This window comes from Drosophila rhopaloa, unplaced genomic scaffold (genome assembly GCF_018152115.1).
Source record: "Drosophila rhopaloa isolate 14029-0021.01 unplaced genomic scaffold, ASM1815211v1 contig_3, whole genome shotgun sequence".
Lineage (NCBI taxonomy): Eukaryota > Metazoa > Arthropoda > Insecta > Diptera > Drosophilidae > Drosophila > Drosophila rhopaloa.
Genome location: NW_025335123.1, coordinates 4,556,256 through 4,574,593, shown reverse-complemented (window position 1 = coordinate 4,574,593; position 18,338 = coordinate 4,556,256). Strand labels below are relative to the sequence as shown.

The 18,338-nt window shown below is 39.7% G+C and overlaps 1 protein-coding gene across 2 annotated transcripts in view; it reads right to left on the bottom strand.

The window, feature by feature from the left end:
- Positions 1-262: 262 nt before the first annotated feature.
- LOC108037430 (zwei Ig domain protein zig-8) overlaps positions 263-18,338 on the bottom strand; it is a 150,778-nt gene continuing 132,702 nt past the window's right edge. For both annotated transcript variants that reach the window (XM_044461225.1, XM_044461226.1), the window contains 3 exons: positions 9,919-10,046; positions 8,641-8,809; positions 263-1,834 (listed from right to left, as the gene is read on the bottom strand). In XM_044461225.1, the coding sequence (XP_044317160.1) occupies positions 1,497-1,834; positions 8,641-8,809; positions 9,919-10,046 (635 nt within the window). In that variant the 3' untranslated portion in view covers positions 263-1,496. The remainder of the gene's footprint in view (positions 1,835-8,640; positions 8,810-9,918; positions 10,047-18,338) is intronic.

Below are 18,338 nucleotides of genomic sequence, written 5' to 3'. Positions count from 1 at the left end.
CCATATAATTACGTTTAGTATGGAGAGTATTCTGAATATTTTCTTTTGTTTTTCATTTGGAGCGAAAACGTATGAGAAGTTTCCAGTGCCACTAGATTTTTGGGGGCTGGGATGGGATAGGGTTAGACCCTTTCTCTGGGGTGGGATCGCGGATCTGATTCTGATTCTGATTCTGCTTCTGTTTTTTTACTGTGTATCTCTATCTTTCCACTTGCTTGGCTTAAATTTACAGTTACTGTGTTTCTGTGACTGCGTTCTTGTGTTTCTTTTTTTTTTTTTGGTTTTTCTTTTGAGAAAGTCAGTTAGAGAGTTGTAGAGAAATAGAGAGAGATAGAGATAGATAGAGAGAGACACTTAAATACTCGAGTTGAATTAGCAATACGCTTTATTGGATAGTTGGTTAGTTCTCTATGTCAATATCTGCTCTCAATGGCATTTGCGTTTTGGGTTTTCATTTCGTTTCGTCAAACATACAACAATAATTAATATCGCTTAGGCTCTAAACACATCAAAATGCCCTATATATAGGTAGAGATTATTCTGATCTGATATATGGGAGTAGCCAAAAAAAAAAAAAAAAATTCATAGACTAATTATGCTGATTTGCTTATATGTACACATTAAATCCAACAATCAATCGCTAATCTTAGCCCTCTCCATTCGTTTTTAGCTACTTCTCCGCTTTTCTTTCTCCCGTTTTCCTTCGCTTACATTTTACTATAGTCTTGAACTTATGCTAGTTATCAAAAAAAAAATTCATTATCGTACTTTGTCTTGCCTCAAATCGCAAGGGGCCTCCCATCAAAACTTTTCTCAGCTATTTATTTATAATATGTTTAGACACCTATAGCTTATCCTTGTACTAGAGAATGTTTCAATGTGTTGTTGTGTCTGTGAGTGTGTGTAAGTTGGAACCAGCCGGAAAAAAAGTTAAGTAGATGGATCCATTACACTCGTCAATTTCCTTTACCAGCTATCGTTGGAAGAGAAATCTCATGTAAGTTGCTGTATTTACAAGGTGTGTCTGCGTGTGGGTTTCTGTTTGCTTAGTTATTTTTACCTGCCCTCAAAACTCGACCCAAGCGTTACGAAAATCATCTGCTTACCTCTCAAATATTGTTTCTAATTTTTCCCTTATCTGAATTTTCTTTTGGAATCCATTTTTGTTCCACTTTTCCCCTACTGCATTATCTGTAGAAAAATCTGATAAATACAAAACACAATACATAGGTTTTTTGGACCAACTCTGGCTACTTAATTTAGTGATAACAGGATAAGCTCCAGCGGAGGAAAGGCCCACAGGTGGGACGAGAGCAGGACCAAACCGAAAGCCGAAGGCCAAAAACCAGGAAACCAAGGAACAGAAGGGGAAAGGGGGGGAGGATGGGGGGCGGGGGGTCGGAGTAGGAGGAGGACGATTTCCCCGAGCTCCGAACCTAAAATGCGATTCCTGTTGGCAATTCGGCAGCGATTCCGGTTCCCAATCCGCCGAAGAGCTATGTTCCGGGCACCGGGCGCCTCTCGAATCCTCTGCGGCAGAGATCCCCCACCTGGCCCCTCCCCATCCCCTTCCCCATCCCATCCTCGAGGTCCTGGCTGTTCCTGGTGCTTCGTTGTCCTCTGGCCGTGTCCTGGGTGAAGGTGCCTGGTCGGTGGGCGGTGCAGCGGCCGGGGGGCGTGGCCGGGACGAGGGCGGCGGCGGAGCAGCAGCAGGCCACCAGCTGGAGGAGCATCAGGGTGCCGCAGGTGAGGAGGACCAGCGGCAGCAGGACCGGCGGCTGGGACGCCGTGGAGTTGCCGTTGTTCCCGGTGTGCATGGCCGCCGGATGCTCGCCTGCAACGAAACGGAAACGGAAATGGGAAAGAGCGGTCAGTGGGGTCTTGTGGAACAGCGGCACGTGGAACAGCGACACGAACAGCGATTGGCAAGCAAAGATGCACCCCTTAACATTGAGATACCATTTATTTTCCAAAAGTTTGTTAATTCAAAATTAGTTTTTAACATTTTACGTACATTTTCAGAGATTTAGCCTTTCAATTAGTTTAAGCCTTCGCGTCTCAATACAATCGTTTAAAACCGGTTGAAATTCTAACTCAGATAATTAACAAGCGATTCACATTTCATAAAGGGAAACATCATGTTTTAAAAAAAAAATTGTATAACGAATGCAACGATGTCTGACATTTCAAAATGCGACCATTACTTCCCAGGTTTTTAATCAAAAAACCGAAAAATCGAACAGAGATTTTCCGGATTTTGACCAAATTTTCATAAGGGGTAACCTCATGATTTATTTCAAAAAAAAATTTGTAGCTGTGAATGCCACTTGATTGGAAATTTTATAACTTATTTAACGATATACGACACTCCGACATGCGACCATTAATTCCCAGGGTTTTGATCAAAAAACCGAAAAACGAACTGATTTTTTTCGGATTTTGGCCAAAATAATTTTCTTAATTTTAAAATTACCCTCTTGATATTTTCCAAAAAAAAAATTTTTTAGCTGGCCTCTGGACTGGAAATTTTATAACAAATTAAAAAAAAAACAAAGATCGAGTTATTTTTTCGTGCTTTTGGCTATAAAAAATGGTTTAAGGATAATACAATTTTGTGTAAAAAAAAATCATGTATACTTCTTTTAATAAATTAACCTATATAATAATATAATTAGTTTCATAATTTTTAACAAAATATAAATGAGAAAGTGTATTTCAGCTGATACAACAACGTCTCAATGCTGATTGATTAACTGCTGGTCAACCAAATTGAGTGGCCAAGTAAGCAGCAATTAAATGACTCGCCAAACGAAAATATATGCAAGCTATTCAGATAGTTGCGAAACAATCAACAGACTGGATGCGATGGAAATCGCCACAGACCCATAAAAAGCAGCACAAGAAGTTAATTTGGAAGTGGACTGCATCTCGCAGATCCACTAAAATACATTGATTCGAGATGAGACGAGACGAGAGCAGAGTGGAGTGGAGGCGAACTTGGGCCTGCAGCTGTATCTGCATCTGCTGCCACTGCCACTGCCATTGGCCCCCGTGGAAAATCCAGAAGCTTTATTGCCTATTAACTTAATTGCCGGCAATAAAAACGCCAAGACTGGCTAAAAAAGGCGAGTGGCGGCAGCAAAAAACAAGAGCAGCATTCAAAAACTGCCCAACTACTTCGCGGAACTCGACTGTGTGGGTGGTTTTGGTTTGGCTCTGAGTTTGGGTTTGGGTTTTTGGTGGGTGGCCCAGATGGCAGATAGGGAGCCATAAATTCTGGCATGAAATGCGCGATAGTCTGTCGTCGAGGCGGATACTGCTGCCATACTGCTACTTCTATAGCTTCCATAGCTCCTATAGCCTCAGCCGCCGCTTCAATTATCATGCATCGTTCGTCCTTTACGAGTTCGTTGATGCCCATCATGAGCTGTTACTTAAGAGTCCGTCTGCGTCTGTGTCTGTGTCTATTTCCCTGTGTGTGTGTGTGTGTGAGTGTGCGTGTGTGACTGGGCCGCACGGTGGTGCTAGTACACCTAGTGAAAGCACTTTCTCCGCGACTTGAATGCTGATTATCGCGCCACCACGCTGGCAATAAAACCTCCAAACTCGGAAATGCTGAAAGAAAAATGGCTGCACCAAAAGTCCTACTGATCATGTATCTTTAAATCAAAAATGTTATGTCCTTCGAAATTTACAAGCAACTAAAAAGTATTTTAACTTAAGCTGAAAATTAAACCAAATGGATTATTAATAGAAGGAAATGGTAAAAACCAATTTCTAACAAATCAAATTTGTACAAAACTATGATGGTTTGGAAGAATTGCTTTAATTTTTAATAACAAAAAAGTTAAAACACATTTTAAATACTTAATTTACTTAAATGTTGTTATTCATGTATTGATTAGCAAATAAATCATTCTTATATCTCTTACCAATCCAAACAATTAAATAAGAAAAATGTGCAACATTTTAAATAAAGGCCAAATATTAAGTAAATTAACTTCTATTAAATATCGAATCCCTAAAAACTGTTCCAAATGTCTTAATATTTTTTTGAACCCAAAAGCCAAAAAGTTTTTCAAATGCAGTTCTTCGGTAATAATGGTGTCCACTTGCAAGATTTGACTGTAAGAATATTTGGTGTGTCTGCAATCTTCTCTTGTTGTTTATGATTTCCAGTAAAGTAGCTTTTGGAAATAGTATTTAGTAGTTCAAGGGGCTTACATTCCAAATCTCAAGAGCCACCTAAGTCCAATTTTCCCCACTGTACCTAGGCAGCACGTGGCTGTGCGCATTTAAAAAGTTTTCCCCGCCAAATGCTAAACGAAAACGCCAATAACTCGACGCAGAGCGGATCGTCCAACGTCACTAATTACTGGCAGGATTCGAGGGAGTGGCCCCCCAGTTAATACGGTTTGACATAATTAAGCGTCCTGCCCGGAAAGTTGCAGAAGACAATGAATCCTCGCCAGCGTCGCACTTATGACAGCCTCGGCCACAGTTTTTGGCATCAGTAGTCCGCTCCTTCGAGTGCGTTTAAAAGCAAGCACTTGCAGATAAAAGCGCCATAGAAAGTACTCTTAATTGGATTGGGGGTCGGATTCTGTGTGGTCCAGTGGTCCAGTGCTCCACTCCTAGTGGACTTCGACTTGACCATGGAGCTGAGGCAGCAGTTCAATTAATGAAAATGACTTTGATGTGCTGCCACAGAGTCGACTTTTGTGTGGCTAGGTGTAATGATCGCCTTAAACGACCAAGTCCCGAAAACAGGACCAGCACGGCAAAACAAATAGCTTTAAGCGGCTTTGTTCCAGCTTTGAAGCTGGGCGAAATTATCAATAATGCACCAACCGAAAGGGGATGTACAGAGGGAGAAATGTGTAGCGAAAAAAAAATTAAACAGGCAGCATTATTAATTTAATATTATTTAATGGAATTTTGTATTGTACAGATAGCTTAGTTATTTTTCAAAAGGGGCTTGAAATTAAAAATACGAAATAATACTGTTAAGCTAAAGTTTTGATATACATTTTTAATTCCTTCTTAAAGCTGCGTTTCTTATTTTCTTTTTCTTCTTCTTAATTTTTCCCCAATTTTCATTTAAGATATTGAACTCTTATTACATACGAATAACTAAATCAAAAAGTTAACTAAAAAAGGCCTTTAGAAACTTTATATTCTTGATATGGGATTTTAAAATACGTTGAATTAAAAAAAAAAACATAGAAAATATACAATTTTGTTTTTTAATTGTTGTAACGACCTGTTTCTTTATTTTGTGCTCGCTACATAATTTGCTGTCGCTTTTTTGTTGACTAATTATATGGGTTTTTATATAAAACAAACCAAAAACTTTACTTTAGCAAGGTATCGGTTATGACTTACAATTAAGTTTGAATTTAAGGCTTTCATTTTTCGAGTGTACTCGATTGCTGCAGCAGAAAGTGAGCAGCAAGGACAACAATCGCCCGAATAAGGACTCTGGCCTAGAGCTGAACTCTGATTTCGAGAGGGGAATGCCAAAAACGAAAGCGAACGAATGAATTCGAGATGACAGTCGAGACAATGGATTGGAAGCACGCTTCTGTGGAAAGCGTAGAATATTAAATTAAATGCTAAATGCACTTGTCTGTTTGATTTTGACTCGTTACTGTGAGGGAAATACAATACCAGAACTCAAATCTAATGAGTAATTGATTTTAAATAACCCTTGAAAGTAAATCTATATTTAATTTTAATCTTAGTTACTGAGCACGATAACGATATGGAAATCATTTAATTCAAATTAAACTCTGTAATAAACTAATTTCATAATGAATGGTAAGGTTGATGTGAAAAGCAAGTTATTTGTAAGTCTTCGACTAAATATTAGATAGCATCAAACTGAACATTGGACCATGAAATGGGACTCAGTTAGACTGTCGAAACGAAATGCGAAACCAAAACTTGCCCAACTTCGTGTTCTTGATTTCTGTACTCATTTGCAAAGATGCCGCTGAAAGCTCATTTACCGACTTAGGTATGCTTCGCCGCTCAAAGAGTTCGACTCCTCCGGAAGGGGAAATAATCCCGGAACCCCCTCCAAAAAGAAGTGCCAGTTACCGAGGGGGGTGATCTCTATTCACTGGCACTCGAACTCGAACGCCTTTTTGCCGATTTCAATTTCGCTGCTCACTTCCAGCGGTTTTGGCACAGGAAAAGAGGAGCACAATAACAATGTTACACAGTAATAATTAAGAAAAAAATTGAATTATATATTTCGATTAACCAAAACAGAAATAGAAAAAAAGTTTTAAAATATGAACTACAGTTGTGAGATGGTGGTGTTTTTATAAATTAATTAAATGTGTTAAAAGTTAACTGAAAATGTTTTAAACAGGTAAAAGAAAGCGTTATAGATAGATGTCAAAAATAACTAACAGAAAAATCTCAATATTTGATCGGCAGACCAGAAAGTAAGCCCACAAATACCCAGTTAGATTCTAAATTGAGCCCGTTTGATTTGATTGATTCTTTTGATATTTTTTCTCCGTGCAGCTCGTCAGATATTTTTATTAAATAAACTACTTGGAGGGGGGCGAGTGGGTGGGTGGGGGTTGTACCCCCTCCCTAACATCAATACCCTGCCCTGTGGCGCTTTTGCCCGCAACGCTGAGCGCAAACAACTTGTGTTAATTACTTAAGTTTCAGCAGTTGTTCCACTTAACAAGTTGCCGCTGCCTCTTCCACACTCTCAGATGCCATATCTTCGGCTCCGTTGTTGCTATTTTAGTCTAATTCCATGGCGTATTTGTTGTAGCGTGCCGCTTACACGCCAAAGTCATTTGCGCTCAAGTTGTTAAACTTTTTGCTTTGTAAGCGCTTTTTTCCGGCCTCAGCGGAAGCGGCGAATGCCGGGCGGAAGGCAAAGGGCGGAGGGCGTGGGCGTGCCAAAGGGGGAGTGGCAGCCAAAGCCGGAGAAATCCTCCGGCGAACTGAACGGAGCCCGGCCGAAAAAGTGAGAGGCGTCTGCGGCATAAACGAGTCAAAACTTGCGCAAATGTTGATGCCCAAAGTTTTTCCTAACTAATTTTCTTTGACTTTACTATGTGTGTGTGCGAAAATGTGAGATATTGGCAACAAATTGAGGAGATCTAAGTTGCAGAGCCAATAGAATTGGACATTTATGAAACTGTTCCTGAATACGCTTAAAATAAATTAGACATTAGGCTAAACTGCCCCTGCTTGCTTAACTAGCTTATTCTTAGATAAATAAGGCCAAGTTTGGAGAACAACAAATAAATTATTGCATATATAGTATTAAAAATTTTAATTTAAAGATTTAAAGGCTAGTTAGATTTCGTGAATATATACATAAACTACGAAGCTTAACGTTTCGTTTCACATTCTGTGAATCCTTCTTTAAATCGCCCAAAAATTCAGTATTTTCTAATATTTTTATTGAAGTACAGTTAATACTCCTGTGAAAGGGAAATACTAGCAACATACGCTACCGGTTCGTTAGAAGGCTTATTTTAAGTAAAACGTCAAAGGAAATGATTTCTAAAAAAGTTCACATTTAGTCTGTACAGATTTTCCACCTCTCGTTGAACAGGGCGCCAAACTAAAAAGCAGATTGCTCATACGCAACGTTGTCGGCTAATTGTTGGCAAGCACCCCCGGCTATTTCCCGTCCCTCAAATTCCCCCCTCGCCCATCGTCTCTGCCGGCTTTTAGAAAAAGTTGTCGTCAATCACAGGACGCGCTCGTCTGTCAAATAAAGCCAAACAAGCTTAGTTGACTTTTGGGCGCCGCACATTTGTCTTGCTGTGCCGGGCCATTCGGAAAGTGACCCCCAAAACCCCACCCCCCCCACCCCCCCATCGCCACTAGCTTTCCTGCCCAACTAACCCCTGCACTGAAAAAAGTTTATCCGGAACTTGGGTCCCAGCTTAATCGAATGAATTCGATTAAAAAATAATAGATAGTTTTCAATGATAAATAATAAGGTCTCATTAATTTATATCACTTTTAGACCTGACTAAGACTTGTGGATTCTCTTATCTAATAAGAAACATACCAGATATATGACTTTTACTGAATTTAAGACTATTGATAATTAATTTTTATTAATTTATTCTTAAAATTCTTTGATTTTTGGGATCTAAACTGATCTGTACAAAAATAACTTATAATTGATAGTTTAAAATTTAAGTGTATAAAGTATGCAGTGAGAAAAAAAACGTGGACTTTTAAAATATGCCCGACGAAAGTCTAGATTATAAATAAGACTTTGCATAATTTAACACACCATTTTAGGTTATTTCTCTAGCAAGAAGTGGTATGAAAACTCTACGTATTTCTGAGGCACCCACAAAATAATTATTTATTATTAAAATAAGTGTAGAGTAATTTGCAAAAATTATGCAAATATAATAAATCAAACAAAACCAAATATTACCAATAGGGGGTTCTCTTCAAAGGCGATCCTAGCCAACATATTGGCTTGTAATTTGTATTTTTATGCGTATCCAAGCTAATTTGTTGCCCCCCACTGTAGCTGGAGATCAAAGCGACTCGCAGTTTTCCCCAGTGCACCCACAGCAAGGACAACACTCATATTTAGGTAAGGCAAAGCGTTTTGCATACCGGGCTACTCACCATCGACGATATGCACGCGCACCGACGAGGGATTGGCATTGGAGGGGGTGCATGTGTAGAGTCCCGAGTCCTGCGTGATGGCCTTCTGCACCAGGAGTCGGCTGGTGGTCAGCACACCTTTCTCGGTGACTAATGATATGCCGCCGCGAGGTGAATCGAAATTTATGATCTGAAATAAATAACGCCGAGCGGCGGGGAGGAGAAGCAAACAGCTTAAGTGCCGGGACACAAATTTTTCGGGGCTTCCCTGCGAGATTGTTACATTCCAGTTGTTGTGGCTAGTATTTGTGTTCTTGTGTATTTTTGTACTTGTGTTCCTTTTCGGGATGCTGATGCTGATGGTGATGCTGATGCTGATGCTGATGCTGGGGCCGGCGCCCCTGGCCTGGCATGTTAGTTAAATTTTTATTAATGACATCGTGTTAGTCAAGCCAGGGTGCGCTTTAGCTCCAAAGCTTAGTTATGCCAGGGAAATTTCTTATTTCGCCAGCGATTCCCGAAAAATAACACACATAAAAAATACAAACCGGCAACAGAATTTCCTTGACATTTGCACAACAAAAAATGAATAAAAACAGGGGAGGCACAAGAAACATGGGTTGGTGGAATGAGATTGCGGCTGACCGAAGAATTGGTACCTTAATACCTTAAATATTTTGTGGTGAATAACAAACTGTTTATGTCTCAAAATAATTTATTCTTATAAGAAGCTAATACTAAATCATCTGATTTGTGACAGCTATTGTTATTAATTAATTATGCTGTTGTAAATTAAAGAATGTCTTTGGAAATAGCTTTCAATTTCGATCAAGGTAAGTACCACAATATATCAACATATCACTACGACATCTGACATTTTTCGGGCTAACTCTTAATCCATTTTTAAGAGATAGTTTGACAGCATCAGTTTCTGATAGTTGGGAAAGGACAACTCAAAACACCCAGGAGTACGGGTACGTAAAAGTTTTTGCACTTCTGAGCGACATGAAAATGGACATGGACTAGAACTAATAATCGTTAAAATCCAAGAAGACAGTCGGAGTACCCTTGTCAAACGTAATTATTGATGCTGCTTCTGGGCTCTATTACGACTGTATTATATGGGTGTACTTGGGACAGCCATGAATACAGGTATATGTACGTTTGCATTACAGACACGGGCACATGTCAAGTGGTTCCGTTGCGGTTTCGTGGTGTTTTTTTGTGATTTTGTGGACGTGTGAGTGGTGGTAATTTTTGGGTATTTTGGTTATTTTTTGGGAGTTTGGCTGGGCTCACCTCGCGGTTGTGGGACCAAGTGACTGTTGGCGGGGGCTCCGGTGCGAACTTCACAATGCAAGTCAAATTGATGGTGGATCCACGGTTGATGTGCAGCTCGGGGCCGCCGATGATGTCGGTGACGGGCTCTGCAAGACAGAAGGAAAAGAGCGAAAAATCATTCCATAAGCTGTGCCGCACACACAAAATGGCGCATAAAACATTTTGAAAGCTCATTTCAGTTAAGACCGAGCAACAATAAATGTAAAAAACAAAAGTACCCACATACACACTTTGAAAGCGAAGGCAAAGGGCCAAGGACACTCGCAATCGTCCTGAGCCTGTTTAAGAAAAGTTTATCTACTGTTGCGTTAAATTGTTTTCTTTCCTGCTGCGTAACCAGAGCGTATGTACTAACCATCTAAACATCTGAACATCTAACCATCTAACAACAGCCACCCCACCACCCACTCTGAACTGTGTGTATGTGTGTTTGACATCTACACGTTTGTTTACTTTCTTATTCATCGTAAAACAATTTCTGACTTTCGAGTAAGCGAACAACGGACAAAACAACAAAAAAAAGGCACACAGCAAGAGGGGAATAAAGAGGGCAAAAAGTGAGCTGAATTAAATGCAAAGTGACATCGGAAAAAAGAAAAAGCGAGATGGAGAACAACGGAAATTTCAAATTCAAATGCTGGGCAAAGTAAACAACAAATTGTGTCATTAGTTCAAGGGCATTGATTGAAATCTCGGTTGGCCGTAACTAAAATTGGAAATTTTTAACTTGCCCTTCGCCCTCCCAAGACACTTTTATAAATACTTCTTCACAGTGTCCAAGATACTCTTTCCATACAAAACAAAAATGAAACAATTTTTATAATTCAAATAATATTAATGAAAGCAATACTCTAAGCAATATTTGTTTGCATAGAATGCACATGTGTATGTTGAGCAGAAGTCGAAATTATGTTTTGTTACCATTTTTCTTATTGGTTCTTATTGCAAAGAAGTCATAAACACAACTTTATCCTTTATTTCAATTGACAAATGGTAAAAAGTAAATAAAAAGTTCACTTTTTGAGACTAGAACAATTTATTTGTAATTTTATTTTAGTTTTGCTGACTTTCTTGTTCTTTTGATTATTTTGTTCTGTGTATAAAGAATCTTTCCTCTGTTCTGTTTCCTTGTTCAATGCTAATAAATTGGGATTTCTTTGCAGCCGCCCTCCGATTCTCCACTCTTCTTCTTCGGCTTCTTCTACTCCTCCCTCCCTTCTTCCTCTCTTTCTCCCTTCCCATCGTCGCCATTTTGGGAAGCAGCAAAATGGCTGCTTTAGCGCTTCCGCTTCTTGAACAACTTTCGTCAGCGTGTCTATGTCTGCGTGTCAGGGTGTGTCGGTGTGTGTCGGTGTGTGAGTGTGTGTCTGAAACTGCAGTTACTGTAGTCGGCTAACGGTAATGTGCTCTCTTGGCAGAAAACGCCACTAAAGGTTAGTGAAAGTTATGTACTGCCAAATGGCAGCCCTTTCGCCCCAAGAAAGTGGGCGGTGGACGGTGGGCGTGTGTGCGGCGGTTTTTTGGGTTATGCCCCATTTTCCTTTTGCAACGTGCTCGTATCTCTCAATCTCCATTTGAAGTTCTTTATGCGCCACAGTTATCTCTCGGCGGTGCTGCCGCAGTTCCCCATTTGCCACAGATTTCATCTCCAGATATTCGGTCAACCTGATGTGCATTGCTGCCTCCACTTAACTCTGCGAATAATCCCAGTTTTTCTAAAAGTTTCCTTGCATCCTCCTTGCCACAAAAAGGAACTTCACTTGAAGGTATCTTAGGGAATTGCCTCGCGAGTGCCATAACCAAAAAGTTTGTGAAATGGCTTAAAGAAAATTCAACAATCGAAACATGTAATGAAAAAATTCGTTTTATGTATGGTTATTGCCGGGTGTGCTAAAAATAATACACGGCTTTTGATACCATTACATAAATTGTCTAAAAATAAGCCATTAAAAACATAAGGAAACCTATTTTGGCATACAAATACCACTACATACTTAAGCCCTTATGTTTTCTAGGAAACACTTGGCTAAATGAAATGAAAAACGTTTTCGAAATCAAAATAATAGAGGTTTAAAGGAATGCCTGTACCAATACAAGACAAAGCAGGGCATCCTTTTATTTCTACTCCACGACGAATGATTATTAAAGAAATATTCAAACTCCAATTGATTTTAAGCCACTTGAAAGTCTAGAATAAATAAAAAAATATCCCTATATTTCTTACTGATCAGAATTGAAAAACCGCAATTGATATATTTTGTTTAACGTCTTTCAAGCCTTTAACACTCCAGATAATTTGTCCTGCATTTTTAAGTGTCCCCTTGGTCTGGAAACTTTATTCCTTGAATATTCAGTTAAACGAACAATTGGTTTCGATACGTGTTTGTCCTTTGCATAAAATTCCTTCTTGCAAGCCCTTATTTATTTTGCTTTTCGTGCCTTTTACCTCATGCGTTGGCTGGCCAACAGCTTTTATGGCAATTTAAACTTTGCCGTTTGCAACACATTAAACTTATTGATCCAAAACTGGTGCGGCAACACCGCCCACGGCACCCTTTTCGCTGTTTCAAGCTGAATTCGGCCGGAGTCTTTAAAAACAATGCCAAAAAGGCCCGGCAGTGTGTTGGGTATTGTTGGTGAGGGGGAGGGGGGTGGTAGGTTGCGTATGAAATTGCGGGTCATTCGGCACATGTGGGCGTTATGTGTGGGCGGGGGCGTGGCTGGGGGCGCTGGGCGTGGCTTTTGTGTGTATGTGCGGCGAGTTAATATTAAACAAATATTACGCATACGACACGAGGGAGCAGCTGGAAATCATCAAACGCTTTCGCATTGTGGGTGTGTGTGTGTTTGTGAGTGTGTGTTCGTTTGCTTTTGTGTGTGTGTAGCGCCAAGAAGTATGCATCAGGTTTATTATTTATGCCATTCATGCGGTCGAACATTCAAATAACCCGCCATATCGCTCCAACCACCCCACCTTCCCATCTCACCACATTCCAGAAGTCCCGCCAGGAATTTATGACCTTTTTACTTTTAATTTGGACAAGATAGGGGGCGATATCTGGAGGAGAATTCCATGCGAGCCGGCGCTCGGTCATGCGCTCCTTGGAGCATTCCGAACGGATTATCTTGGTTGATTTTTAGTTTTCCTTCTGTGCCGAACATGTCCCATCACCCCTTTATCCACCCACCGACTCAATTACCAGCCGAATAAGACTCACAGAACTATACAGTTGCGGTCAATGTAGGAGCTCTAAGAATGATATATTTAAATGTTTACCTAGTAAAAATATATTTACATGTTTTCTAACTCAATGCTTATATATGTAAATATGTGTTGATAATTAGAAAACTGACAAGTCATATCCATATTTTACTATGCACCAATACTTAAAGCAATGAACTTTTTTTATGCATTTACTTTGTAACTCCAAAGGTTTAACCTTCTTACATAGTTTTTAATTTTTTTTTAGAATTTGTCTTATATTTTAGTTGCAAGGATCAACTTTTGCTGAACTTGTTAGAGGAAATAATAATAATTGTTCTTGTATTATACTATAAGGTTGTAGTTACCGAATGATTGTAATACTTCTACCAACGGACCAAACAAGGTATTTTGATAATACAAATATGACTTCTTAAAACTTCTCAACGAAAGAACAATTAGGAAAAAAGCTGTCAAACTTTCAATGCTCCCATTTTGACCGCGACTGTGTTTACCTTGGCCTGCTCCAAGTGCGTGACCAAACTGCAAACAGCAAACGGCAAAGGGAGAGATAGTAGGGCAGTTCTGGGGGCTGGGCAACTTCAACTCATTAATCAACGTAATTTGGAGTCTTTGGGAGTGTAAACGGCGCTTATGAATGATTCATGGCCCCTCTGGTATCTCCAGGCCACTTCTTTACCCCTGCCACCGATCAGCCCAATTCCTGGGCCTTTCAACTCGGCTGCTCTTATCGAATTAGTTGCTGCATTTGCGCCTTGCACTTTGATTAATCGCCATGTCAACATTTGAGCCTAATTTGCAACTTTTATGCCGGGGCTTTCGAATGTGATTTATGGCCGAAAGGCAAACACCAAATTCGCAAAGGGACACACACACTGGCGAACTGGCGAAACAGCCCCGAAATTTAAATGCCACATTGTGTTCCGGCGTGTGTTGCTGCCTGTCACTTAAAGGCATGTAAATCAAATAATAAATTTCAATAAAAAGACAAATAAAACCTATCAAACGTGTATGTGCCCAAAAATGATTCCCAAAAGGTCGTGAAGACGACCCGCCCACTTGGGTTTCTCGTTGTTTACAAGCCGATTTTTAATGCCTACTGAAAAACATTCGATATATGATTTGTGCTTGGAGGGTCTGCGGAATGTCTAGGACCTCCTTAAGTCATACTAAAAGCGGAACAGTCGATTTTAGGACTGATATAAACATTTTTATATTTTAATAATATAGAGAACCTTTTAAGACCCTTGTTTTCAAATCACTTCATTCCAAGTCATTGGATCTTAAAATGAATATGATATAATATAAAGGCCTTAAGCCTTTCTTTAGAATTAATATAAATGTTATTTGACATTTGTTATGGGTTTAGATGTAACTCAAAAGATGCTATCATGAAAAAGAGTGCATGCAAATATTTTAAATTAATTTACTAGCCTGAACAATAAATTCCTCAGTTTTATGCTAATGTTAGACTCTTCCTAGCCAATCTATCCAATCCTTTTCACTTTATGTGAGTATCTATTAATTAAGGATATACAATAAATTCGGCTTGTGTTCTAACTGCGAAACTCTTTGGTAATCTCTAATCCGAACCATAAAAGTGTCACCATTTCGGTGTGGACTTTTATATGTTTTCGTTGCTGTCATAAAGGTTAACGTAATGCCGCCTATAACAACACACAAGCACCCACTTAGAGGAACTCGGGGCACGCCCAGTTTGAGAAACTGAAACTGAGTTTGAGACTGGGAGATGGCAAAGGCTTACACGCTCATAAACCTTTATGCGTTTTCAATTGAATTGTCCCGAAGTCCTGGGCGGGTCCCGACCTTCATTTTTCCGTTGGCGGTGGGTTGTGGGTAATAAAATTTGTTGCCGTTGTCGCCATTGTTCTACGAGGCGCGATTTTATGATACCGTCAACATATTTCAACTCCACAATAAGAAAGAGCGCTTAGGACGACCAAGCGATACATTAAAGTGTTTATTTTTGGGCACAAATTTGAAAACAATTTGTCTAGAGCAGAGATGATTTTATAACTGGGTAATGACTTGTTTAGCCGAATAGTTTAGTTTAAAGACGAGGTGGCCCTGGAGTGTGGACCAATTGAAATGGCAAATGGCAAATGGCAAATGGAAAATGGTAAATTGCTCCCTCGGCAAAGCGCAACAAGCTCTTTGGCGGGGAACAATGGGACGTGGCAGGACAATGACAAGGCTGAAACGGTCTGCGGCACGTACTCGGTTCAATAGTTGATTGGGCGACGGCTTATGAACTTGCCTCGACACATGCATATATAAATGCGAAACCGAATGCGAATTGCAAAATCGACTTTTGTACGTTGATTGACCCCGCCTGTCCGAACAATGCGGACAAAAGGCAGTCCTGGCAAACAGCTTGCAGTTGACAGGATGCAAAGCCAGAATCTATCAGCCGTGCATTATAAATTCAATACGTACGAGTATATGCACGGCACACGCACCCAAACTCCATGCATATAATATGACACTGGAATATCGGATGGATTCGATTCGATTCGAATCGAATCGAATCGATTTGGTCGGACGAGAAATCATTGCACATTTGATAATCATCGAGAGCTGTCGACGCACGGAATTGTTGTGTGATTACGGCCCAGGGCAAGTGTTGGCCAATTTAAGCCCTCCTTTTGTGTTACTCCCTTATAAATATACCCTGCACTCCTCCCACAAATTGTAAAATAAATGTTAGCTAGCTAATAACATCATCGTTTCACTACGGCTTCAAATCTCCTATTGCGCTGTCTAAAAGTAGGCAACAATATATTTTTCTTAAGATTTATTTCCTTATAGATCAAATGATTTTTAAACCCGAGTGGAGTAAGCAAGATGGTAATGTTCCACAAATAAAGGTGATATCTATTTATATTTTAAGCAAACAGAACTGAGTTATTTTTCCTCATTTTTTTGCACTTTGTGCCTCGAAAATTTCCCCATATGTCTACATATTCATTACATATCGTCTCTATTCGGTGACGTCTGCTGTCCCCCACATAATTCGCTTTTGCTCCATAAACCTTCTAGCGTTGGGTTTGTCCAGGAAATTGACTTGAATTATTTGGCATTCGGCATATCGCATGTCGCACCCCACAAACCAATAACTTAACCGGCGATTGCTACCCCACCCCTCGAATCACCCAATTTCATGGCGGCTGTCGTCACTGACAAATGCTAAAAACTCACTTCTCCTCCTCGCTGAACTTTCGTCACGAAGGCACCGACAGACGGATGTACTTTATTTGCTGGCATTTGGCACAACAAGGACGATGAGTGCTAACGGATTGACCAGGATACTCTGAGGCACACTTTAAGCAACCACTTTTACATACGGAACTCGACTTGAACACTAGCTAAATATCTGCATATAGAACTTTATCCATGAGTAGGATCTTCTTTCATTAATTGTTGAAATCAATCATTTTGAATGCATTTTTCCTTACGAAGTATTTCCATTTTTAATTAAAGTTGTTACCCAATTAACAATATTTTAAACAGACGAAGAACAAATAAGTTGTTCCCGAATTACTAAGACTTAATAAAGTACACTTTTAATTTGAACGATTAAATAAACCTGAATTACAAATTAGTAAGAAAAGAAAGATGATTTTTTTGACAACTTTTGAAGGAGTTATAATATGAGACATTTTTGGAATTTTGATCCGTCGCAGTTCTTAATTTCTTTGATGCAGATCAGTTTTTTTTCTGAGTGCAGGACAGTCTATTTCGCAGTGTGATCTACAGCCAAAAGCAGAATCAGAACTAGAGCCTGGACAGAAAGTCTCCGGTTATGTGGCGAACAACCACAAATGTGATTGTGCGTGACTGCGGCCAGGGCCACGCCCCACTCCCCCGCTCCCCCTCCCTTACGCCCCCAACCTCATATCCGCCCCTATCCATATCCGCATAAACCCCCACTCGAACCCCGAAGGCAAAGTGTTGAAAGTGGAATTATGTGTGTTTGTGTTGACATTATAATAATGGTTTGGTTTATGTTTATAGTCTGCTTCATGCAACCGTACACATGTTCGTCCTTTCGTCCTTCCCCTTGTCCTTGCTACGACTCCTATTCCGACTCCGATTCGGATCCTGGTTCTGAGTCCTATTCTTGGTGCCACAGAGCACCCCTTGCAACTGCTCCTCCCATGTCCATGTCCTTTCTGACTGTGTGCGTGTGTGTGTGTGTGCTTTGATTACTATTCAAATATTGTGACAGTGTGAAAAATAAACAAATTTGCATTATTTATTTTCATATTTGTTTGCTTTTGGGCCTGACAGTGACTCCGAGTGTGAGTCTGAGTGAGCCCTGCCCTAAAATAAGCTTCCCCTCCCTCCTCCCCAAAATGCGGAAACTTTTCGTTCGCTTTCCCCAAGCAAAGTTCGCTCGTAATTTTTCCAACAATTAATAAAACAAATTATGCATTAAAAAGAGGCAGCGTGGGACGTTTTTATTTAAATACGATGTCTACAAGGAGCCTAATAAATTAGGGGACAGCCGAAAACTGACAGACGAAGGGAGCAGAATGTTGAAAGATATTCATTAAAAAGTCTAATTGTTTTTAATGTGAAAATAAAAACAGGATTTTGAATAGGAATAGAAAACTAAATAACATTTAAGAGAAAAATATTAAGAGCAAAATAAACCAGATAATTATGATTTTATGCAAACCTTTGATTCACTGTTTTAATTCGAATTACACCAGTTATAGAACTTTTTATTAAACACTTTTCTAATATAAACTTCAATAAAGGACCTTTAGAATAACCAAAACTTTAAGAATTTCGTATTTATTTTGTAAAATAAAATAATTTTTTTTTTGAAAACAACGAACAGTTTACAATAAAAGTCACAAACGTTGGATGGTTGAAAAAAAATTGATTTTTGCTTTCTTAATATGCGGTTCCTGTGAAAAATATATGTCGAATGCCTCTCAGTCATCCGCTTACCCCGAACTAACCACAGCTGCGGTCATGACAAAGTAAATCTAAAATACGCAAAATATTGTGTGTCGTGTCATTAGTTTGCGGCGCCTGAAAGAAGGCAACGTTTTCTTGCCATCGCCTTTTTGCCGCATAAGTTGTGATTTATGAGCCGAGGCAGCAGCACCTTCTTCGTCCAGTA